This window comes from Parus major, chromosome 10, assembly GCF_001522545.3.
Source record: "Parus major isolate Abel chromosome 10, Parus_major1.1, whole genome shotgun sequence".
NCBI lineage: Eukaryota > Metazoa > Chordata > Aves > Passeriformes > Paridae > Parus > Parus major.
The window spans coordinates 18,672,741-18,695,802 of NC_031779.1; the positions used below are offsets into that span (position 1 = coordinate 18,672,741).

At 45.5% G+C, this 23,062-nt stretch overlaps 1 protein-coding gene and 1 long non-coding RNA gene across 3 annotated transcripts in view; both read left to right on the plus strand.

The window, feature by feature from the left end:
• The window catches only part of LOC107209453, a 21,184-nt gene extending 8,065 nt beyond the window's left edge, over window positions 1-13,119 (plus strand). Inside the window, exons 5-8 of the long non-coding RNA XR_004498911.1 lie at window positions 324-400; window positions 5,379-5,527; window positions 6,954-7,119; window positions 11,250-13,119. This is a non-coding gene — a long non-coding RNA (uncharacterized LOC107209453). The remainder of the gene's footprint in view (window positions 1-323; window positions 401-5,378; window positions 5,528-6,953; window positions 7,120-11,249) is intronic.
• A 1,933-nt stretch (window positions 13,120-15,052) lies between these two features.
• SMAD3 (SMAD family member 3) overlaps window positions 15,053-23,062 on the plus strand; it is a 66,699-nt gene continuing 58,689 nt past the window's right edge. Inside the window, exon 1 of one of the 2 annotated variants that reach the window (XM_015639135.2) lies at window positions 15,053-15,329. In XM_015639135.2, coding sequence (XP_015494621.1) covers window positions 15,124-15,329 — 206 coding nt within the window. In that variant the 5' untranslated portion in view covers window positions 15,053-15,123. The remainder of the gene's footprint in view (window positions 15,330-23,062) is intronic. The other variant, XM_015639134.3, reaches the window with a different exon arrangement.

Below are 23,062 nucleotides of genomic sequence, written 5' to 3' on the forward strand. Positions count from 1 at the left end.
GCAGGGAGCCCCCAGGCACAAGCACAGCTGTGCTGCCTGTGCAGTCACCAGGGAAATTCCACCTGGGAGGAGGGAATTGGACAGGAGCAGGCAGCAAAGTCACTGCTTCAGAGCCCCTTGAGAGGCGTCATGTATGCACATGTGAGTTTTAGGCTCTAAATCTGCTTTTTATTCCTTAAAATCAAGTGAGGTGAATGAAGGAATGCTGCAGGTCTTCAGAGGAATGTCAGGCTGAGGGCTGCATTCCTGCTGGGCTGTGTTATCCTGGGTTAGTGCCTGGTGCCAGGCATTTTTCTGTGCTGATTTGGTGAATGTTGTTTCAGAGGAGCCGGTGTGAGCAGCACAGGAGTCCTCCACACCTCAGCAACTTTCTGCTCTCTGTTCCACCAGAGTGAACCAGGTTAGTTCCTCCTTCTGGGCACCATTACTACAGGCAATGTAATTTCTTCCCCTCTCCGATGAGAGTAGAAAAATTTCCTTTATTCAGCGAGACAAAACAAAAAAAGCGCAAGTATTCTGAGGGTAGTTTTGTTTCCCTCAGCATTTCTGTGGGATTTCCAGTGCCATTTCAGGCCCCCCTCCCTCCAGCTGATGGCCTAAATGAGCTGCTAGTGTCCATAAACAATTGTTGAGCATTTGTGTGGAAGAAATGCCCTTTTGGGAAGGGATGGGAGCTCTTGAGCACAGCCTGGGCCCTGCAGGTGCTGGCCCTGGTTCAGGGCAGGGAATGTCTCCTGCTGGCTCCTGCCCTGTGCTCTGCCTTCTTTGCATCCAAACATGGATCAAATGGATCAAACAATCCACGGGCTCGGCCTCGAGCAGGAGAGCAGGAGATCCCCAGGTGATCAACAACAGCTGCTGGAGACAGCCATGGGTAATCCCCAAACTGGAGAGGCTTCAGGGTTTGGAAACAAAAGCACGGAGCGAGGGCAAGCTCAGTGCCACCGGGAGCACTGAAAGCCTTGGGTTAGGCTCAGTGAAATGAAGGCTCCTCACATTTTTCAGCAGAGACCACAAAGCCAAGAGGCAGCTGGCTGTGGCTGAGAGAGGCTGCCTGACTCACCAGCCTGCCCCATGGCAGGGGAGCGCGCAGGGAAGCGCAGCTTCGTCCCTCCGAGCCAGGAGTAGGAGCACATGCCAGAAAGGGGAACAAAAACTCATCAACTCAACCACAGCTGTGGTAGAGAAAGGAAGATGGGGTTTCACAGCCTCTCTGCTCTCACATGAGGGCTGCACAGTACAGGCAAGGAGGGGTAATCCCACACTGCTCCCAGCCTGGAATCGTTTCCCAGGACTGGGAGGCAGCCTCACACCATTGCCCTGATGGAGCTGAGTGCTCTTGTTATTTGGATAAGGATGGGGATGGAGGGCTCTGCCAGCAGGCAAAGGCATCGAGGCATGGCTGCCTCCCACGTCCCTAAAGCCATTACATTAAATGGAAAGTCATCCATGAGTAGAAAAAGAACAAAGTGGGTGAATTGTGGAGGGACAGGTTTAGCTGACAGCCTGAACAGAGAGGGAGAAAGGGCCTGTGGTGGTGAAGATGATGCTGAGTTCACTCTGGACTCTGCTCTATCAGCTGCACCATACAGCAAGAGGAAAATCATGAATATAGATGGATTTAGGATCTACCTGAGAGGCCATAATTCCTTCCATAAATGATTCCTGCCGTGCCCTGTGCACTGAAGGTTTCATCTAAGGAGTGCAAGCTCTCCATAAGCAGGATTGTGGCACAGCTCACTCAGAGGTACAAAGTGGTTTGGAAATGATGGGGGTACCGACCCAAAAGGAAATTGTATCAATCATATTGATTCATATCATATAAATTCCTATTTTGCTTGAAAATACTTGTGGAATTTTGGGAGGGGAGGAGGGAAATGTCTTCAGTGCTGCTGAAGGACTGATCATTTTCAGTGCTAAGCTTGAAGCAGGTGTTTGTGGCCAAATTATTAAATGGTTTCTGATGGAAAGGCTGGCACCACCTTAAGTGCAGCAACAGTGGCAGGGGCTGCTGAGGCTCTGGTACTCAGAGCAGCTGGGGCTGCAGAAATGGGAAACAGCCTCTTGTTTGTTCCTCATTCTGAAGCAGGGAGGGCATATGTGCCTCCCGTGGCACAGCCCCTTCCTCTTGTATCCTCTAATCTGTAATCTTCAATATCCTGTTTTAAATGGAAGTTAAGATTTTTAGCTTCACAAGGCTGCCTACAAACTGGGAGGATGAAACTGAAGCAGGGCATTGATGCACATCAAGTTCAAAGTCCTGCAAAACAAATACATGTTCAAGTATTCACTCAAATTCATTCTGTATCAAGAAAAAAAAGTACAAAGATGATTCATGTGTTTTGATCAGCAAAAGCAGATTTAAGCATACACTTAATTAATTCAAAAATGTTGTGCCCAAGGCCTGCTCCAAAAGTGTTATAAGATGTTCCTTTTTACAGATCTTTTAGAGAATTCTCTTTGCAGAGTCTGATGTTATTCTAGCTTAATTCATTACAGGCTAGACTTTGCCACTTCCATTAATGCAAAACCATCCCTTCATGTCGAGCTGAAAATCGCTAAAAGCAAGGATCTGATTTAACCCTTAAAAGAAGCAGAGTGTTTGGAAGGATCTGTTACCAGAGAGGAGCCTGTGCTCTGTTTGATCTGTGCTAACTGGGGAGTGTTCAGGCCTGGGACACACTGGAAATCAAATTGCACCCTGTCATAGCAGTCTATTAACAGCCCTGAATTTCTGCAGAACTTCACCTCTTTGCTAGAAGATAACATTTCTCTTTCCTCCCAAGGATAAAATAGCTTCCTTTCTTGCAGCCCTGCATATAATGGTGCTATTGCTTGACAGGGATGTCAACTTCCCTTGACTATTAGGGAGAGGGGAAATGTCTTTGTTACACATTTCTGTTCTCCTTTCATCCTCTTCAGAGAGGCCCCCAGCTCAATCTAAACAAAATAAAGCCAGGGTATCAGTTAAAAACAAAACCATTTGAAAACTCTTTGATCTCCCTGGCTTCCTGTTAAATATACAATCGACTGTTTCTCCACATCCTCGACCACTACAGATCTGATTTTCTCTGCAGTTTATATTGACTTTGGCACCACACAAGATTAACATATCATTGGCTATAAAATCTCTTCAAGGCAAAGAAATCCAACCCCTCCTCAGCTTCACCTTTGCCCCTCTGTGTTCTCTGCTTTTCAATCCTGCCACCCACCTTTGTTTGCGATGGGACCCTGAGGTTGGACCCTGCCTGTTGTCAGACTCCTGTTTGTGACTCCTGTCTGTCCATCACCCCTGTCCCCAGGCCAGCACAGACTGTTAGCTCTGGAAGAACTCAGCATCTCTTTTCCTCTGTGTCTGCACACCTTTTTTCCCCTCTGAGAAGTTCCTCCTTGCCCTGCTCCACCAGCACTGCTGCCAGGGACTCTGTTGACTTTGTTCTTCTCCTCCATCGCTGTTTTTCCACTCCTGCCTTTGCCTTGCAGCATCTTCTGGATAGGGAAGAGCACTGGGTACCGTCCCCACATCCCACCACCATCCCTGCACAGCTGGACCTGACTGCCCTCATCCTTCCCTTCCTCCTCCCCTCTGCCTCTCCCCGTGCTGCTGGTTTAACTCTCACACCCCATCATCTTGGAGATGCTGGTTTAACTCTCAGACCCCATCATCCTGGAGATGCTGGATTAACTCTCACACCCCATCATCCTGGAGATGCTGGATTAACTCTCACACCCCATCATCCTGGAGATGCTGGATTAACTCTCACACCCCATCATCTTGGAGATCTTCTCTTAAAAGTTCTGTGACCCTGTGTAGCTCAGCAACATCTCAGCCCTGCCCTTCTCCCTTTGCAGAATTTCAGCTTTTCCAGTCTATCCATAAGGAATTTCTTCTCTCCCAAAGGGCTTTATGCCTTCATCCTCACCCCATTGTCATTTGAACAATCCATTCCTTTTTTTTCTTTTTTTTTTTTTCCTTTGGGAGGGTGACAGTGGGTGGATGGGAATGGGACAGTTTGCTGTCAATTTTCTGCTCCTTGAATTTATCTCAACTCTCCAGTGTTCATCAGTTTTGGTGCATTAATGACTCAGACAACATTTATTAATGATTTAGGCTGAGGAGGGAGTTCTATCTGATAGAGATGAATAGATTGTAAGGTATTTAGGTCTCACTGTACTTGTGCAAAGCACGGCACATAATCCATGGAGTTCTACAAGTAGCAACAGGAAGTTTAATCCTCTGTATTGGCAAACTGGTGACTTGGTCTCCTCCAGCATTAATTGCATTGAAGAAATACAAAATGTTGTAGCTTTCAGGACTAACTGCTCCATTAAGTGGAGCATTTTAAGCAAGAGAAATGTTTGCACACAATGGAAAGACACATAACATGATCATCCATGCACAGATCAGATGAATTGTTCTGTAGCTGTAGTGACAGCAGAGACAAAAGGCTCTGTCTCCCTCACTGTAGCAGCAACATCTGGGTGGCTGCCTTCACTTCTCTCCCTTTACTTGAGGCCTCTCCACATCCCAAAAGCAGGGGAAGAACATTATTTCACGTGCCTCAGGTAGCCCCAAAATGGGCCAAGGCCCAGAGGGGCTGGGAGGGTGTGATGGATCTGAGTTTTGCCCTGACAGCACAGAAGTGGGGATTGGATTGGCACACACCATGGGGAGATTTGCTGTCACAATAATGGATCTCATGGGGCTTTGAGTGACTGATCAGAGAATTATTTCCCAACTTGCCCCATCTCCCTTCTTGCTCCAGAGGTATTTTATAAAATGAAACCAATACTTTATAAAATGAAGCAAATAACTCATAAAATAAAGGGCCCAGAATATCCAAATCGCTCTGTAGAAGAGTTCCTCAGGTTACCACGTGCCAACCCAAAGCAGAGCAAAGACTGAACTCTCAGTTTCCATAAACCCACTCAAATCCTGCCTTGCACTGCAGCAGCTTTGGGATCATCCTGCCTGGCAGAGCTCTCCACACCTCAGCAGCAATGGTCCTTTTCAGGATTCTCCTTCCATCAAAGCCCAGCTGCTGATGAAGAAATGACATTGATTTTGGGTGTTGTTCCCTGCTCACAGCCTCCTGCCCAGCCCCCTTTCTGCAGTCACCACGGACATCTGGATGCTGCAGACCCAGGAGAGCCTCAGGTCACAGCTCACGAGTTTTTGAGGAAAAGTCACAATTCTCAGAACTGCCAGAAGACCTAAAAACAAGCTGACTCATTTCAAACATGCCTCAATCTCCACCTCAGCAAGCCTGGTTGTTAAGAAACAACCCAGAAAGCGATGGAAACCCCAAACCAGAAACCAGAGTTGCAGACAACCATCTTTTCAAATTTAGTTTCTAACCTGGCTTCCTTTCTTTCAGGAATGGAGCAGCTCTTTTGGCAAGTTCTGTGAACCCTTTGGTTTGTCTCTGCTGCATCTGGGCAGTGATGGCACAGGAGGTGAGGGAATCATTTTGCTTCTCCTGAGGCAGATTCACTAAAAGGTCCCACCCTATGGACCAGAGCTGAGGTATGGACTGTTCATTGACCTTTATCTAGCAGCACATTCATATCCTATAAGTGGGTAATGAAATTTCTGCCTAAAGGGGTCATTGTTAGTATTTTCTGTACTCTTGTTATAAAAATATCCTTACTTTCAGGAGTTTGCCTACAAAGGTCAAAGGTTCTGGGCTTGCACCACAATAATTACACAATATTGCAAGGGATAATGAAATATATATGTATTTTGAAATATGAATGTGTATGAGAAAGCAAGGAATTAATGGACATTTAAGAAATGAGATACAGCATTGTGTTTTTTTCAACCCAAGGACCTCCAAACTCTTCACCTTCCAGAGAAGCTGTGGCTGCCCCATCCCTGGAAGTGTCCAAGGCTGGGTTGGAAAAGGCTTGGAGCAACCTGGGATAGTGGAATGGGATGAGCTTTAAGCTCCCTTCCAATCCAAACCATTCTGGGATCCTTCACAAATCCTGATTTCCTGCCTGTGATGGGTTTTGTATCAGGCCCCCCAAAATAAAGAAGCCAGATCTCTTTTCCCCAGCTCCCTCATTGCACTGGAGGCATAAATTACATTTTGCTTTCTGCAAGGTGGGGAGCTGCAAACAACTCTGGTGCCTTTGGGGTAGGCGGAGAAAAGAAATGTGGCTGATTCTAAATAAAAGTTACTGTCAGATCAACCTTGATAGCAGAGATAATGGCAGTGATCACATGGGAATAAAGACTCAGGTTTGGTTTAATCATCGTCCCTATCAGCTGCACTGATCCAGTTCTGCATGACTAAGTCAAATAAATGTTAGGTAACTGAAATTTTCTCCGTGCTTTGCACTCCCCCCTCCAGTAGCCACAGTTTGTTTCAGGGACTTTCAAATAGGTAAATCTGTAAAGGACATCTGTGAGTGCTGATAACAAACAGAGGACAGGGTTTTTGTGAAGAGGTAGCTGAAGTTAAGCTACGAAAGATTTCCAAAGGCAAGAAGAAATAGTCCTAAGGTCATAAAAATCACGTGTGCCTTTGAAAATTTTTATCAAGGCTGTACCCAGCTGTCTGAATTGGCTTCCATTCACTTCACAGGGTATCTCTAAGTGCTGGAGCACGTGATTTTCAATTCTACTCCCAACAACTTGGGAGGGGAAAGACCACAAATATTGAAAAAATTACTTTGATACATTACAGAAAGCCTTGTAACTAGTGGTGTCACATTTTCATTTAGATAGATCCCCAAAATCTCATATCAAAACCAACAAGAAGCCTTGTGCAGGCAGCCCTGAGGTTTGGTTTGAAATCTTGATCCAGATCCAAGTTATGCTGGTTAGTTTATCCTAAAAGAATCAATGTGTAGGACCCTGATGTGTTCCAATAAAGCAGCATCCTTAATTTGTTCAGTATCTCAGGTAAATTAAAAATGAATAACAATTAACTGGACTTTCTCCACAGCTCTGGTTTTTTTTGCACTATCCCTACCCTTCAGGAGCTGACTGCAAGCTCACACAGGTGATGTTCCTTAAATCCTTAACTTCCAGAAGGACAGAATTGCATCAGAACCTCCACTTTCAGCTCACTCAGCTCAGTTCATCTCATCTCTTACCTGGGCCAAGACAAGGTAGGAAACATGACCCCTTTGACACAGCAAAAGCTGAAGGAAGGAAACAACACTATTGTTTTAATTTATTTGCTAAATTTCAGACCCATTTGAACAGGTTTTACTCGGGAGTTTTCAGTGTTTGTGTTCGTAATTCTGCCTTTAGCCCCCACACCAAGCACTACTCTGTGTATTTAAACTGAATTTGGTTTAAGTTTAGTTTTAATTTAGGGCAGCCTGCCCAGATTTCTTTCCCCTCTGCTGACAAACTTGGCAATGCTTTTACAGGGCCCAGAGAGCATTTCAGCCTCTCTTGCAAAGAGCCTTCACACAAAGCACTTTATTTCTCCCCAGAACAAATAAACAAGGAGTAAACATCCCTCCTCTCACACACACGGAACATTTCCTTGCCATTCTCCTCCCATTTGTGCCATTCCTACTGCCCAAGGAGGACTTGATCTTTATGAAAATGTTCTGAAAAGGCAAAGCTGCATTTTTGCAATAGTAGGGACTCAAAAGGAAAAAATAAACTCAAGGTTTTTTATGTGTTTACATGCACAGCTTGTGGACTCTCTCCAGTTCAGCTGTGTTTGAGGATCCCAACAGTAAAGGGACTGTGCTCTGTTCAAAATGCAGTGAAACCCCTGGAAAAGCAGGCAGATTGTGGTGGTTTGATTCCCCCCTTTTTGATCTTGAAGAATGCACTTTCTTGAGTTACACATTAAACTGTCAGGAGGCAAAATCAACACTTGGGATTCTACACGGAGCTTGAAACGTTGCTCCACAGAGCATGGCCATGCAGAGCTTCTCCCACAAATCTCCAAGTTTCCCTTATCTAAGCAAGCTTTGTATAAATATTAACAAATTATTCATGGGCAAATAATTCCATGCCACTCCTTGTTGCTGCCTTAAAGAGGATTCTTGTTTTAAATGAGAATGACAGTCCCTTTGTGAGGCCTTCAATGCATTTTAGGTTAAAAGAATTTAAGAAAAAAAAAAAAGAAAAGAGAGAAAGGGTAACTTAAGTAAACCTCAAAAATGAAGAAGTGGCCTTTAACTGTTGGTTTTAATGTAGGGGAGCCACCACCACATAAAAACTACTGACTAAACTCTATAGTAATTGAAATTAGTCAACTCCCACTTGACTTGGGGTGAGGTAGGGCTGGGATCCAAAGGATTTGTTCCCTGCTGGGATGTGTGCATGGATGGATGTTGTGAGCAGCCCTGAGCTCTGCCCAGGCTCAGCACAAGTCTTGGACCAAACAATGTCAGGCACAGAGTGTGAACCTGACCAGGATCTCCCTGCAGTGCTGGTGATGCCCTAAGTTTTAGTTTTCATATTTTTCACACTCTGTGCTGCCTAGGTGTGTAGTTTTGAGCTTCATATGAAGAGTTAGTGAGCTCTTCACAGAGCAGGCAGACAAAACAATTCCTTTTCCAGCTTGGTACCAAGGACAATTGTTACAAGTTTCAGGCCCAAAAGCAGAAACAACGGTGTGCTGGAGAGAGAAAACAAGGATGGGACTCCATAACCTGAAGCTGCAATTGGACAATTAAACCAAACATGCACATGGACCATAACTTACAAAAATGTCAGGCCTCGTGACCAGTCATACATTTTGTGACCATTTTTGGTCCATCTTGGGTAGCCCTGGCCAGGCTCTTGTACTGCCCAAGGTGTGTCCTTTAAGGCCTTTCAATAAATACCTACTTTATTCTTAATTCTGTCTAGCCTCTCTTCTAGGTCAGCCTTCTCCAGGCATCACTGAGGGGTCAGTTTGGCCAAGCTGGTTTCTGTTTTCCAACACTGCTGGGATTGACCCCTTCAATACAGGTGAATATTTTCATTAAAATGTTCCTTGAGAATATTCCTTGTGCACAAGGAAGAGTGTGTTCCTCCAGAAGAGGATTGTTCCTGCAGAGGGCTGGACATGCCAGCAGTTGTGGACAAGAAGCCATTGCAAGTGGAATATGTGAAAACAGGAGCCTATTCATAAAAATAATGTATTTATATTTACTCCTTCAAAGCCTCTGCTCAGGAGCTTTTTTAAAGTTCAGCTGGATAGAAAATGCCCACTTCAAAACCAAACTGAAGACTTTAACAGATGTGCCCTGGCGAAGAAAAGGGTGCAGACACAGCAAGGAATTCAGAAAGGACAGACAGTCATATATGGACACGGGAAAGGAATCTCAAATAAATGTTTGTGGCTGGGAGCTGGAGTTTATGTGTTACCTGTAATGAGCCTCTGGTTTTGGGGCCTGGCCTGTTCCTCTCTTTTTTCCTGACTGCAGCTTTTGGTGCTTTTTGTGCTACAGGAGCCAGTGTGGAATTTCACCAGCATCTCACTCCCTCCAGCAGCCAGAGGAGGGACACATCTCATGAGGAAGACCATCCCTGAAATGGAGAATTTGGATTTTATTTCTTAGCCATGCTTAAATCCCATGAAATTCCAGGTTGCCACACTGGGACAGGGCCATGTTTGTGTGTGTGTGTGTGTGTGTGTGTGTGTGTGCAGTCACACCTAGAGCAGCCTGACAGCAGCTCCTTGTATGCAAAGTCTGGGCAGTGCTGAGCTTGCAGGTGCTGCCTCCTCACACCCAGCTGTTGAAAATCCTCCACTCCATCCCTCAGGATGTCAGCACATCCCTCAGGGTGGTCACCCTAGTGACAGTTTTATCTCCAGTTTAATTAAAGGCATATTAATTTCAGGCTGTTAGCACATTTGGAAAGATTAGATCAGGCCTTATCCCGGTGGCTGTGGTTCAGGAGAGGGCTCAGCCTCAGCAGGCTCTTGTGTCCCTGTGTGTCCCTTTCCTGTGCTCTGACAGCCATGCATGAAAGATGCTGTGGTGTCCTCATCAAGATATTTTATTTTCTCTCATGAAACTCCAAAAATAAACGAAGAACTGTCCTCCAGACTATTACCTTCTGTCTCCCTTCACACACTGGACACTTGTAAACCGTGCCAGGAGTTCCCATGTAGGGGCCTACGAAGATTTCAAAGCCAAGCCTCTGAGAAAAAGAGGGAAGAGCAGAGCTGGGATTCCCTGGGCAGCTCAGAAGGTGTTTGTGAGGAGGGCTGAGGCCGTGCCCAGCAGGATGTGCCATGCCAGTGAAGCAGAGCTGGGCTGTTTCCCGTGCAGCTGCGAGTGCCCCGAGTGACCCCAGGGGAGCAGCCAGGGCCCCCCAGCTCCCTGCACACCACAAACACCCCCAAGGCTGCACTCACATCTCATCCTGACACACGGGGGAAAACTCACATCTCCTGGGAGATCACTCACCTGCCCCCACCTCAACATCACCTTTCCTTCTTCCTCCATCCTTCCCACCAAGACCCCTGCAGGTCCTAAAGGAAATAAGGAGGGAATCGTGATTTTCAGTGGATCATTTCAGTTCTTCTTCACAGTAACTCTGTCCTGTGCCCATGATGGCCATGGGGGCCTGGGGAAGGCTACTCAGAAATGTGAGTCAGAAGCAGAGAGGTTTTGGAGTGCAGGAATGGCCTGTCCATGGCTCTCCAGGGAGGTCAGCCCCAGTTCAGGAGCACCTACACAAACAGCTGCCAGGATCTGGGAGAGTGTTTTAGAAGGATCACTCTGGACGTGCTGCTGCCCTGTGTTTTTTCCTTAGGCAAGAGGTGCTGCCGTGGTAACAGAAAGGATTCTGCCTTAACTAGAAGTGGTTGTGTGATTTTTGCACCACTGAGCCTCTTGGAACACGCAGGTGAATTGGCTTGTGTGCATGAAGCATTAGGAATTTCCAAGGAAACAACTTTTTATTGTGTGTGCGTGTTTTCTCATCTGCAGAGAAGAATAGCTGTGGTACCCTGCAAGGATTTGACTGAGCTGAGTATTTCACAGAGCTGACATTAATGCTGAAGACATTAACTTAGAAAGGCCTCGCTTTTTTCATGACTCACGCCAGAAGTTATTTTCCTGTAGGTTTGTTCTGAGTGATTAAGATAGGTTTGCTTGTGTATATATTCTGTTCTACACATATGGATATATACATTACCTTCACCAGGGAAAGCTCCCACACTTTCCCTTGTTCATTAACATTATACATGACATGGGTTCCAAATTAAATGTCACAGCCTTTATTTACAAGGTAAGCAATGAAGATAACCCCATTTAAAGCTCCTCATTTTCAGTGCTGGCCACCTCACCCTTCATGGAGATCACTGGACAAGAGGAGTCGAGGCCACTGTCTGCTGTGAGCTTCCCAGCTTGTCCACCTGGGAATTGTAAAATTCCCTTTCCACGCACAGGTAGGAAATCACATTTAGTATTTCAGCCAGTGGGGTAGAAATGGGGGCAGCACCTCAGAAGCTGCTTCTCAACCACTCCCTGATTTTCAACCCAGCCACAGTGGCACGTTGGGAGCTGTTTGAGCAGGCACCAGGCTCCCTGAGAGCCCGAGCCCAGGCAGGGAGCAGCGTGCTCTGGCCACGTTGCCTCCATCCTGCCTGTCCCAGCTCGCCCTGAACCGCCTGCCTGTCTGCCCCAAAAATCCCTCCTCGCTACTCAAAGGATATAAAGGGAACATGGGGCAAAGCACAGAACAATTCTTCAGCCTCTGAAGCTGTTAAAAATATTTTTGATAAAGGTACACATAAGCACAGCTGAGCTCCAGTGAACACCTTCTTGTTTCTCATGGTAATTTTATATTGTTCCTGAAGCAGAGCCTGATTTTTCTCTTTGTGAAAGGAGAATTTTAATTCTGGTCCTATTCATTAATCATATCAAAACACAAGGTATGCAGATGTTATTTTTCAGTAATTTTAAGGTGCTGGTGTATTAGTGAAAGGTTAAGAAATGCAAAATAGCTGTAAAGCGTTTGGGTTTTTTCTTGAAGTGTTTGGTTTCCTCACATTATTGCAGACTGCATATATCTTTATTTCTCAGTAAGAGCAAACTGTGGTCCTGAACCTCTACAACTCCAAACACAAGCAAAGATAGTGACTTTTTGAAATTAAAGAACAAATAGTTCCACGAAAAATGAGCACTGTCACAAAAGAAGCATAAACTTCTCCTGCCTAGTGGTGGCTTCCAAGGCATCAGACATTTTGTAAACTAGCAATTGGATCCAGAATTGGGACGGTCCTGCTTTTCCCGTTCATTTTTCCACTATGAGAGTGTCCAAAACTCTCTGAAATAAAGGATTACTGTCAAGGGGTTCAGAAAGTCGTATTTTCATAGAACAGTTCATTCTGACAGGTAACCCCAGCAAGCACACAAGCTGTTCCATTAAATGTCATGGCCTTAAGCTTAAAAACGTATCCCACATCCCAAGCCCAACTGTTTGTTTTCAGGAGTGTTCTCAGTGCTGCTGTGGCCCAGAGTTTAGATCAGTGGTTTAGCTGCCTATACCTCATTTAGAGGTTGTAATCAAGTGAGACCCACTTTGGTTTAGTGTTTAGCAAATTATCTTCACCCTTTTGCCACTAAATCACTGTACAAGCACGAGCAAACCACTCTGCTCTTCCTCTCCTTCCCCTTATTCAAATGTACCCAGGCCATGACTTGTGATATGACTGTGAGGAGTGAAGATCTATCCATCAATATGGGCAGAAAATTCTGGAAGCTCAAGGTCACAACATGAATTCTGAGTGTAGCCATGAGATTTGAGTATTATCAAAATTTTTCTGGATGAAAAAGCATGGAATGCCCATGGTTTTCTATCAAAAGCAGGCAAAAAGAAATGTTGGTCCCCAGAACAGAAATCTGCTCTGATATCACCCTGACGTAATATGGTCTTATCAGGTCTGAGGCAGGTCCTTCTGCCTCTGGGCTTGCAAAATGTGCTGGGCCAAGAATTGAGAAAATAGAAGATTATTTAACTTCACCCCATTTCAAAATGTAGTAAGAATGTATTTCTGCATTAAAAAAATGTATTTAACTTCCCCATCTGTGTTTCACTTGATTCATATATTCAAGCCATTTTCTAAAGCTGTGAACAACAACTTTTAAATAAGAGTTCAGATTGTTAAATAATCACAAACTATCAGAAACTTGGCCTTTATAGAGAAACACAAATATACAGCAAGTCAACAGCACTAGCAAGTCAGTAATTGAGGCAACCTGCTTTAATGTAAATAGTATCAATAATTTTTTTTGCATTGCTTCAGAGGTATTGAGGAGATATTGCCAATGTTGGGATCATCTACAGGGGTTCCACATCTTCGTGCTTCAGGCATCTCAACCGAAGCAGCCAAAAACTGGGCCAGGGCAACAGTCCAAAATTTTAGTGGTGAGCCTCCAAAATTCAAGACACTCAGGGAATGCATGTTGGGGAATAATATGAGAATGCTGAAGGAAAAAAAAAAAGAGAGAAGGGCGTATTTAATTTGTATCCAATATTAATATTTCAAACATTGGTACTGTCAATTTGGAATAAAAGCCTGTGTTTGAAATGCCTGTGAAAGCCAAGGCAGTTGCCTGAGAGCCTCAGACGCTGTCTGATGCCATCGGTTCCTGAGTTGCCACGAGGCAATCTGGGTGGCTGGCTGCTCCAAATCCACAGGCACGGGGAGGTTTGGGATGTCAGCTTTCGAGGAGTCTCCCCACTGGGTTACTCTGGATCCTGGAATATGAGAATGTGGGTTGGCAAGAACCCGCGTGTCTGGGAGCTGCTGAGCAGCCCCGCAGGCTTCCCAAAATTCAGGCTTGCCATCGTCCCTTCTGACAGGATGGAGAGAACTGGGAAGTGTATCTCAGCTTGAAAACTCAGAATTTGGGAGCCAGGTCCCACAAAACTTTCACCCTGTTCCTTCTGGGCAGGTGTTGCAGGGAGATGAGAAGCAGCTGGAGTTGAGAAAAGGAACCAGCCTGGTTGGAGACACCTGGTGACTCTGCAGGTGCCTCTGAGCCTCCTTGCTCAGCACCGTTTTGGGGTAGTTTAACAGAGCTGCTGCTTTGAGGAGCTGAAGTTTATAATTAAATGTTTTTTTAGGAGCTGGGCTGCCTTTCAGCATGCTTGAGACCGGGGAGTGTGACAACCCAGTCTGCCCAGTGATGGAAAGTTAGAAACTGGAAATGTACCTGGATGCCACCCTGAGTCAGCCCAAACCGAAGCATCTCTACAAAACACCTAGATGTGAACAAACTACCTTCCTCTGACAAAAATATTCCGTCTGAGAATTTCTGACCAGCTCCAGCGGTAAACACCTCCAGGGTGTCATTTTTGTCTGATACAGGGCAAAAATTATTCGGGTACCTGTTGCTCGGGGTGGAAAGATGAGGGAATGGAATAGTAAATTAAAGGGGTTGGAGCAAAAAAGCAGCTGATTGTCTGAGCACGGCTGGCCAAGTTGTGTTCAGGTATCTGTGTGGGAACGCACCTTTCCACGGATGAAATGCCCGTGGCAGGGGCTGCAGCCACGCTGTGGAGCCTCTTATCCCCTTCCCCTCACTGAGTGGGCTTTACACTTGTGGGGCTTTACACTTGTGCTTATTTTCCTACATCCCCTCGGTGGGGTTTGAACGGGCACCTCTCCTTGTCCTGCTCCTGGCCTTTTCTCCCCTCCCTGTGGGCCCCGCGATCCCCCTCAGGGAGCCGGGGCCTCCGCGGGCGGCGACGGAGGCGCGGAGTTCCCGGCGGGCCGGCCGCCTCCCCGCCCTCCTTCCATCCTCCCTCCCTCTCTCCCTCCCTCCCTCCCTCCCTCAGCGGCGTGTTTGGGAGGGAAGGAGGGGGTGGAAGCCGGGCCGGGGCGGCCAGCAGGCAATTTGCATGAGAGACAGACTGGGAATGAGCTGGAGTGGGCGCCTCTCCGCGCACACAGAGCGGGGCAGGAGGGGGAGGAGGAGGGAGCTGCTGCTGCCGCCGCCGCCGCCGGGGAGAGGCGGCGAACTCCGGGCAAAGTTTGGAGCCGCGGGCCCGCGGCGCTGAGGCAGCGGCGGGGCGGGGAGCGGCCGGGCCGGGCCGGGCAGGGCCGCCCGGTGTGAGGCGGCGGCGGCGGCGGGCAGAGCTCGGGGGCCGGCGGGCAGAGCGCGGAGCCGGCGGCGGGCGCTGCCGGCACAGCCAGCATGTCCTCCATCCTGCCCTTCACTCCTCCCATCGTCAAGCGGCTCCTGGGCTGGAAGAAAGGCGAGCAGAACGGGCAGGAGGAGAAATGGTGCGAGAAGGCGGTGAAGAGCTTGGTGAAGAAGCTGAAGAAGACGGGGCAGCTGGACGAGCTGGAGAAGGCGATCACCACGCAGAACATCAACACCAAGTGCATCACCATCCCTAGGTACCGGGGTGCGGAGGGCGCGGCTCCCGGGGCCCTGCGGGGAGCAGCGGGACCCTGAGGGACCCCCGAGCCTGAGGGAACCCGAACCTGAGAAAAAGATGGGAAACCCTGAGGGACCCCCGAGCTCCGGCACGGCCGGGACAAGGCTTGTTTTGTGTCCCGGCCCTGCCGCACTCGGTGCCGTGTTGGTCCTCTCTGCCCGCTCCTTACCTAGTTAAGAAAAACCCCGTAACTGGCTACAAAATTGAATTACTCTCTAGTAAAGAGAGAGAAAACGTAGTGGAGAAAATATGCCTCGAGCCGAGGTTATTAAAAAGAAAAAAAAGTTGGAAGCGCTGCGGATCAGTTCCACTCACTGAGGGTACCCTCATTGTCAGAAGTTTCAGCGTGTTCTCAGCTGCTGTTGTATTAAGATTTTCTGGTGATTAATGCTTCAGGAAAACGGTTTTGTTTGGGTTGTTTGGCTTCTTCCATATTACTCCTCTGAAGGGGTGATTTAGAGCCCTGCTCTGCTGCTGTTTTCGAATTACTTTTTAAGTCGGGAATACAAATGGCAGAGCTGAAGGAGGTTGTTTGGAGTGAAAAAAAAAAAACAAAACCACACACATGTGGGGGTGAATATAACTGATTTTTTTCTTCATTTTTTGAATGAACATAGGTTTTATTTTTAGTCTCCATTCCGAGCTCCATCCATAGGACCATCATAAATCATAAAAGACGTGTATAAAACTACCCCATCTAAGATTAATTTTCCAAATAACTTTCAAATGGCTGCCCACAAGTGGTGTTTTATTGCTGCAGATTGTTGATTTCTGTGAGCTCAGCCAGATGACTGCTGGGTCTGTTCCTGATTGTTGTTTGAGAGTACTTTTTTTTTTTTTTTTAAAGCAAAGGCCAAAGTTCATCCCAAATATTTGAATGCTGCATAATTGTGTGTTTTTTTTTTTTTTTTTTTAAAGCAAAGGCCAAAGTTCATCCCAAATATTTGAATGCTGCATAATTGTGTGCTTCTGCGTGAGAAGATATCTGTGTGTGTGTGTGTATTCATGCTTCTCTCTGGCACAAACAAATGTATGCTTTCTTGGTTGTCAGAATGATTTAATATGCAGGAGCTGATACAAAGCAGCATCTGTTGCATGAAAAAGTGAAGCAAGTAGCTTAGAAATGTGGATGTTTGGAGCTCCTAAAATTTTCTTCCAACAACTGTAGTGTTTTTTTAAAAGGGAAAAAAAAAAAAGCCTCCTTATCTTTTTTTGGTGCTGAATGACTGTGGCTAAGATTTTGGCCAGTAATGTAAATGGGAGCTCTCAGCCTTTGTTAGAGTTGCTCCGGCTTCTACTTGAAGCAGAAATCAAAACCTGTAGAGCCACCAAACAATACAAATGCCTTAAAAACTATATTTTTGAAACTCTTGGTAAGCAGTGTGCTTTCCGCGTAGGTAATTCCCTGTTTAAAACACTTCCCTGAAATATTTACCATTTCAAAAGAAGAAAATTGCTGGAGCAGCCCTGCTGCTGTGACCTGGGTATTGTGTCTGTGGCTGATGCTGACCCGTTAGGGAGCAGAGCATGAAGTCCCGTGGAACTTCTGTGACTCCGAACAAGGTGGTTTAGATAAGGAAAGATTCGATATTGTATGATTTAAAGGAATAAAAGAGTTGGGCCAAACACAATGGTTTATTTAAAAAAAAATAAAAAAACAACAGAAGAAGTAAAGGTTGAAAATAATAACACCAACAGATATCACAAGTCATGATTATGGATATCATATGAATATGGTATCTCACCTTCAGAGATTGTCCTGACTGTTCCTCCTCTGTTCAAGAGGATCTGTGCAGAAACTAAAACATTTCATGGTAATTTATGACACTGACCCGGGATCCTGCAAATCTTAAACCTCGGTATGGGGGAGGCATCAGCCTGTTTTGGTGGGAGCCCCTTATACCTTGGCATTAGTTTTTAAACATAACTTTGTATGTGCTTTTATTGTTGTTTAAAAATAAGCGTGGTTAGGTTTTCTGTGCTGAGATGTTAACATCTGTGTGTCAGAGGTTGGGGAATGGTGTGGGAACATGGAACAATCTCTCTGAAGTCAGTGCAGAGCCACAGCTCTGACCAGGCCTTGTGACTTTAAGAGCTGTGCCTTTTCCTCTGGGCTGCACTGCTTGTCCTAATGTATCTGTGAATCTGATTACTGTGTCATCTGAAATTAGTGTTTGCAAGACGATTTTAGCGTGGTTTTAGTTTCCTGGGTTTTTTTTTTTGTTTGTTTGTTTTTTCATAATTGTTACGTATGTCATTTTGCTATTTACTCAAATAATATGTTGGGGAGGGGGAAAAGGGGGGGAAAGCATCATTAAGGATTAGCTCATGTTGTGCATTGTCTGTAATGCATCAGTAGACTGAATTACAGTGGAGCCATGCCAGTGATGACTCTGGCCCAGCAGGAGCAGGGTAAGTCCAAAATTAGCTATTGTATCCATGAGACTAGTTTCACATGGAAAAGGGCTCGAGCTTTGCAGAAACATTGCTTGTGGGAATGAGGGCTACACAGCAAATTCCTGGACTGATCAGGTGGGACTGTTTGAAGAGAGGACAGGAAAAAAAGACTTGCTTTGTTGTAGGGCTAAGGAATTAGAATAACAAATGTATTCCTGCTGTCATGTTTATCTGCTGGGATCTGAAAACATGTACTACATGCTATCTCCTGACAGATTAGTAAATAGGGATTCGTTTATTTGCTTGTGTATTTGCTCAGCATGTATTACTTCTCCAGGTGCTCTATTTCCGAGGTGGTGTGACAGACACCCCAGGTTTTCTGTTGGGAGAACCTGTGTCTGGAGAGACCTTCAAGGATTTCAGTGTGGCAGGATTTTTCCTTCTTGTTTTTACTGCTGGAGGAGGAAGTCATTTCCACCTGAAAAACTCTGGTCTCAGACCATCTGATGGTTTCTGGTGGTGCTGGTGCTGCACAGGAGGGCTCCTTTAGAGGATCTTCCTTCCCTCCTCCCCTGGGCACAGCTTCCAAAGCCCATCGCTCCCCAGCAGGACCTTTCTTTAAACCTCTGCCCTGAACTGGTGGCTTTTGGTGTCAGAGCTGACTTAGTGAGTCGTAGGTCCCCCTGACAGAAAGGTTTTTTCATCCTGTATTGGGTGATAAAGTTGAGGACACACATTCTTCTGCCCATTAAAATGCATTCTTTATCACAGTTGTGTTATCTTGAAGGCCCAGCTTTCAGGATGAGCATTTTTAGCACTTTTCAGACCAAGCTGAGGACGAGTGTGCCATTAGCACCTACCCAGCACAACCAGCTGGGTGTTTGTGGCCTCTCTGATTTGCTCTGTGAGCAGGCAAAGATCTGCTCCAGCTGCTCGCAGGATTTCTGAATTTTTGGTGGCTCTATTCTCTTCGAAGACCCAAAAATGTGGTAAGAATGGCATCTACAGCTGACATTCATACAAACCTGCAAAAAACCTGTGTTTCTAACACTGTTCTGGGCAGAAGAGAGGCTGTTTTGTGCACCTGAGAAACCAGTAGCATTTGCCCTGGAGATGAAGTGTTTAACTCAACATTTTTAGGGTCTGATCTGCAGAAACCAGCCCATGTGATGGGCACTCAGTAATTTCTAAAAGCTGTGCAGTGTCTATAGTCTCACTATATGAGATAGTAAATGCTTTGTTTGTTTCAAGAGCTTTAGTGGTGCTACACACACAAAGACATAAATCTCCTGACACGTTGTAATATATTTTCATATTCACATTTTTTTCTTTTGGACTTGTATTTATTTGTTTTGGTATCACCTGTGGTTTTAGGGGAGCCAGGATTCCTGTATGTAAGGAGCACCTTCTTTTAAGTAGTGGGTTGGTTTTTTAATTAATTTAGAAAACAGTTTTGTAGAGAGGTGAGTGTTACTTCTTGTGGAACTCATCTGATAAGGGTAGATTGTACCAATTGAAATGCAAACACGGTACCTTTGCTTCTTAAAAGCCACTGAACAAGGTGTTCCTTAAATGATTTACATTTTGGTGGGGAAAACCAGGGATAATACACAAGGAACATAATGCATAAGGATAATAAAGAAGAAACATAAATATTTCACACCTTTTGGGTCTGAGCACAGCTTCTGTTGCGTTGGGAGTTGACCACACAGTATTTACAGGATTTAATGATGTTGTTAGGTTTGAGGTGATACCAGGAAAATGGGAAAACTGAGGATGTTAAGTGGCACAGGAGGATGTGGTTTCACACCACGGTGTGATTTTGGGGTCATTGGACTTGCTCCTTGTGGGTCCCTTCCAGCTCGGGATATTCTTTGACTCCATGCTCTTCTTTTGGGACTGATGCCCATCTGTTTGCAGTAACAAGCAAAGGACTAGTCACAGTTTTGTGTGTCCATGTCCAAATATATATATATGTTCTTTAATGCCAGTTTCAAACTACGTTATTTTCAGTTTTCTGTCCCTGAGTGTGAGGAGCTGTAATACTTCCTGGCCTTGTCTGGGAGTGCCTGCAGGGGTGGTTACAGCCCAGTCCCTGTGTGTGAACACCTCTGGCTTCCATCACCCTGCTCAGCTCCATCCTGCTGGGGCTTTTCCTGCTGCAAACCCTCTCTTTGTGCCCTCTGTCCTGCCCGAGCTTTGTGGGCAGGTTTTACAGCCCTGCCCCAACCTTTGTGCTGCTGCAGTGCCCTCATCAGCTCCTCCACAGCCCAGCTGTTGTGGCCTCTGTGGGACTTTGCAGCTCTGAAGGTGAAGATGTGGGGAGTGTACATCAGCCTGAGCCTGACACAGCTCCAGCAGGGTCTGGACAACGCTCTTGGGCACAGGCTGTGACTCTTGAGGATGGTTCTGAGCTGGACTCAGTGGTCCTTGTGGGTCCTTTCCAGTGATCCTTGTGGGTCCTTTCCAACTCAGCTTTTTCTGTGTGATTCCATGACTTTCTGCCTGCTGTCCTGCTCATCCATCAGTGCCTTTCTCATCTCCCCACAAGTCATTCCCTCCTCTCTGGGCAGTTTTCTGCTCCCTGCAGCCCCTCCAACTTCTTCTCCCCACCCTCGAGCTTGTTCCTGCCTCTTACATCAGCCTGGCTAATGTGTGTGGAGTTGTTGTATTCCCAAAAACAAAGCACTGCTGTCAGGCTGGAGCAATAATGTTGGTACAACCAGTTAGGGAGCAACTGCACGCTCAGTTCTTGTGGCAGAGACAAGGAACTGGGAGAGGAGGGAGGCTGGGGAGGAGTTATGGTCCCTCCCCTCAAAAGAGTTGCTGCTGGAATAGCACAGCAGCCCTTTATTAAGTTTTGTGATTTCTCATGCAGTCACTGCAATTCAAATTTGCCTATATATATATTTATATTTATTTTTTACCTGAGTTGTGTGAGCCAGCTCACACTTTGCATTAAAACCAGTGATAAAACTCCTTCTGTCTTGAAAAACAAGCAGAATGTTTATCCAGGACACTGAGGGGCTAAGAGGAAAAAATGGATTTTACCATTTGTTAAGATGCTTTCAGGTATTCATATCTCTGCCTTTCATTCCTCTGCCCTTTCTCAAGAGACTAAAAGAGTTAAAATAGCTTCTGAAGGGACTCATGATGTTCTCATTATATTGTGTAGTAAGTGTTGAATCTGTGTGAAATAAAATGTTTAAAATGGTTGCTTAAGTTTCATAGTATTAGGAAAAGACCCTGAATATTGCAGTCATTTAAATATAATGAGAAATAAATGCAAAAAATTGATGAAATAAAGAAGTACACACTGTACGGGATTATCACATCAGGGATCCAATTAAAATGAGTTCTTCTAATAAATATTGGTTTAATAATGTAAACTTGTGATTGCTATATTATTACAACAAAAATAAAATTAACAAGATTTAATGGACTGAGCAGCCATTAATTTTCACTTGTTAATTTATTAGGAACTTCTAATGCTGTTAGATGCACAGTAATGCCATTATCCTGCATGAACTACTTGATGAAATAAATAGGGCCAACAAGTGCTTGAATTAAATTGAAATCAGTTTTTATTCCCAAATTATCTCTTTCTGTTGTTTGGGTTATTTTTTTATTATCACTATGTTTTAGCTTTCCTCTACTGAGTGCAATTAAATTTTCAGGGATGGGATGCAGCACTCCTCCAGCCAGGCTTATGAATAGTCCTAATTAACTTTTGTCCTTGCCTGCCTTGATGTGTTTGTAAAAATCGTTTTCCAGTCTGGAGCTGCCTGTGCTGATGGGCAGAGAAGGGAGGGACAGGAGGAGGGGAATGAAGCCAGGGCAGAGGTTCTTGTCCAAACCCTGCAGTTATCCACCAGGTCCAGCAGCTGTTTGCCGGTTCCTTTTGGAATTGGTAATAATTAGCACAACTTTGTGTAGCTAAGGAGCCAGTAATGTGTGGATTGTTGCAGTTAATGCTGCTTTTAATGGTGTTTTGAAGCTTTTCAGATCGTCATTTGCTGGCATCTCTTTGCCCCCAGAGTGCAGGGACTTTCCCTTAGTGAGGTTTGACTGCTCCAGGTACTGGGGCTCTGTAGAAATAATACAAAGCCAGAGCTCTTTTCTTCTGTCTTAGTCTCAGCTCCTCAGAGGACAGAAATGTGAGTGGGAATAAACTATTCCTGCATAGTAAGAGCAACTCTATTAAAAACCCAAGCAAATAAAAACAAGGGTAACCCTTATCTTCACAAGAGCCCAGCCAGGTAAGAAATAACACTTTTATTTTTGTTTTTTATTTATGACGCTGCTTTTTAAAGGGTCACCCAGGGATCATCTGAGCTCCAGCAGGAAATCTTTGTTAGCTAAGGAAACCTAAGATGTTGCAGCTACACAGCTCCAGATTCCCAGATTTGTTCCCTCAGCAGCAAGGGAGGTTTTGGTGCTGCAGATACTTCTGACAGTTCTGCTGCTGTGGAAAACATGGATTATGTCTCTCACTGGTGAGCCTCATGGAAGAACATGCTTAAAACTCCAGTAAAACCTACCTGTGAGCAATGTAACCTGTGTGAGTCCAGGAAAGGTGATCCTGATAAATTTTGTAAGTCACAAGAAATACCTTCACAGCTCGCTTGCTGTTCAGCACTGGGTTTTGAGGGCAAGGAGGGGACACATTTCAGGTGGTGCAGCTGTGATCTGCGTGTGCCCAAATTGTCTTGGAGCACCTGCACACCTGCCTGACCCTGTGATGGGACCATCTGCTTTTCCAGCCCTGCAGGAATATGGATCAGCTCACGGAAAATGAGGGGTGTGAATGCTGCAGAGAGGATTGCAGTGGGTGGTGTGTCAGGAGATGGATCCTCTCCCTGGCATTCTTGCTTTCTCCAGGGTTCTCAGGGTGAAAATAGTGGGTGAACCCTCTCTAGCTCACTTTATAATTTGCAGTTGAGAGTTTCGGTAAGTTTTCCTTATAAATTGCATCATAGGAAAGGTCAGAGTTTCTCTCTGAAACGGTGACATTAATAGTTATGGTTAATGACGTTCATTAACCATAACTCAATCTTTAAGAAGGAAGTCAAAACAGAAATTTCCTCCTTTGTGGTGAAGCTACAGGCAGCAGTGGTTGAACGATGGACGCTGACACTGACTCTCCTTTTTCACAGCAAAAGAGGAGAAACTTTGTCCTTCCTGTTTTAATTGCTTGAACATGGAAAGACAAATGCATGTACTCTTCACATGTGTGGAACAGTTAAAGTTCACAAAAATATTGGGCTGAGAGGAAGACATCTGTGGCATGTGAGG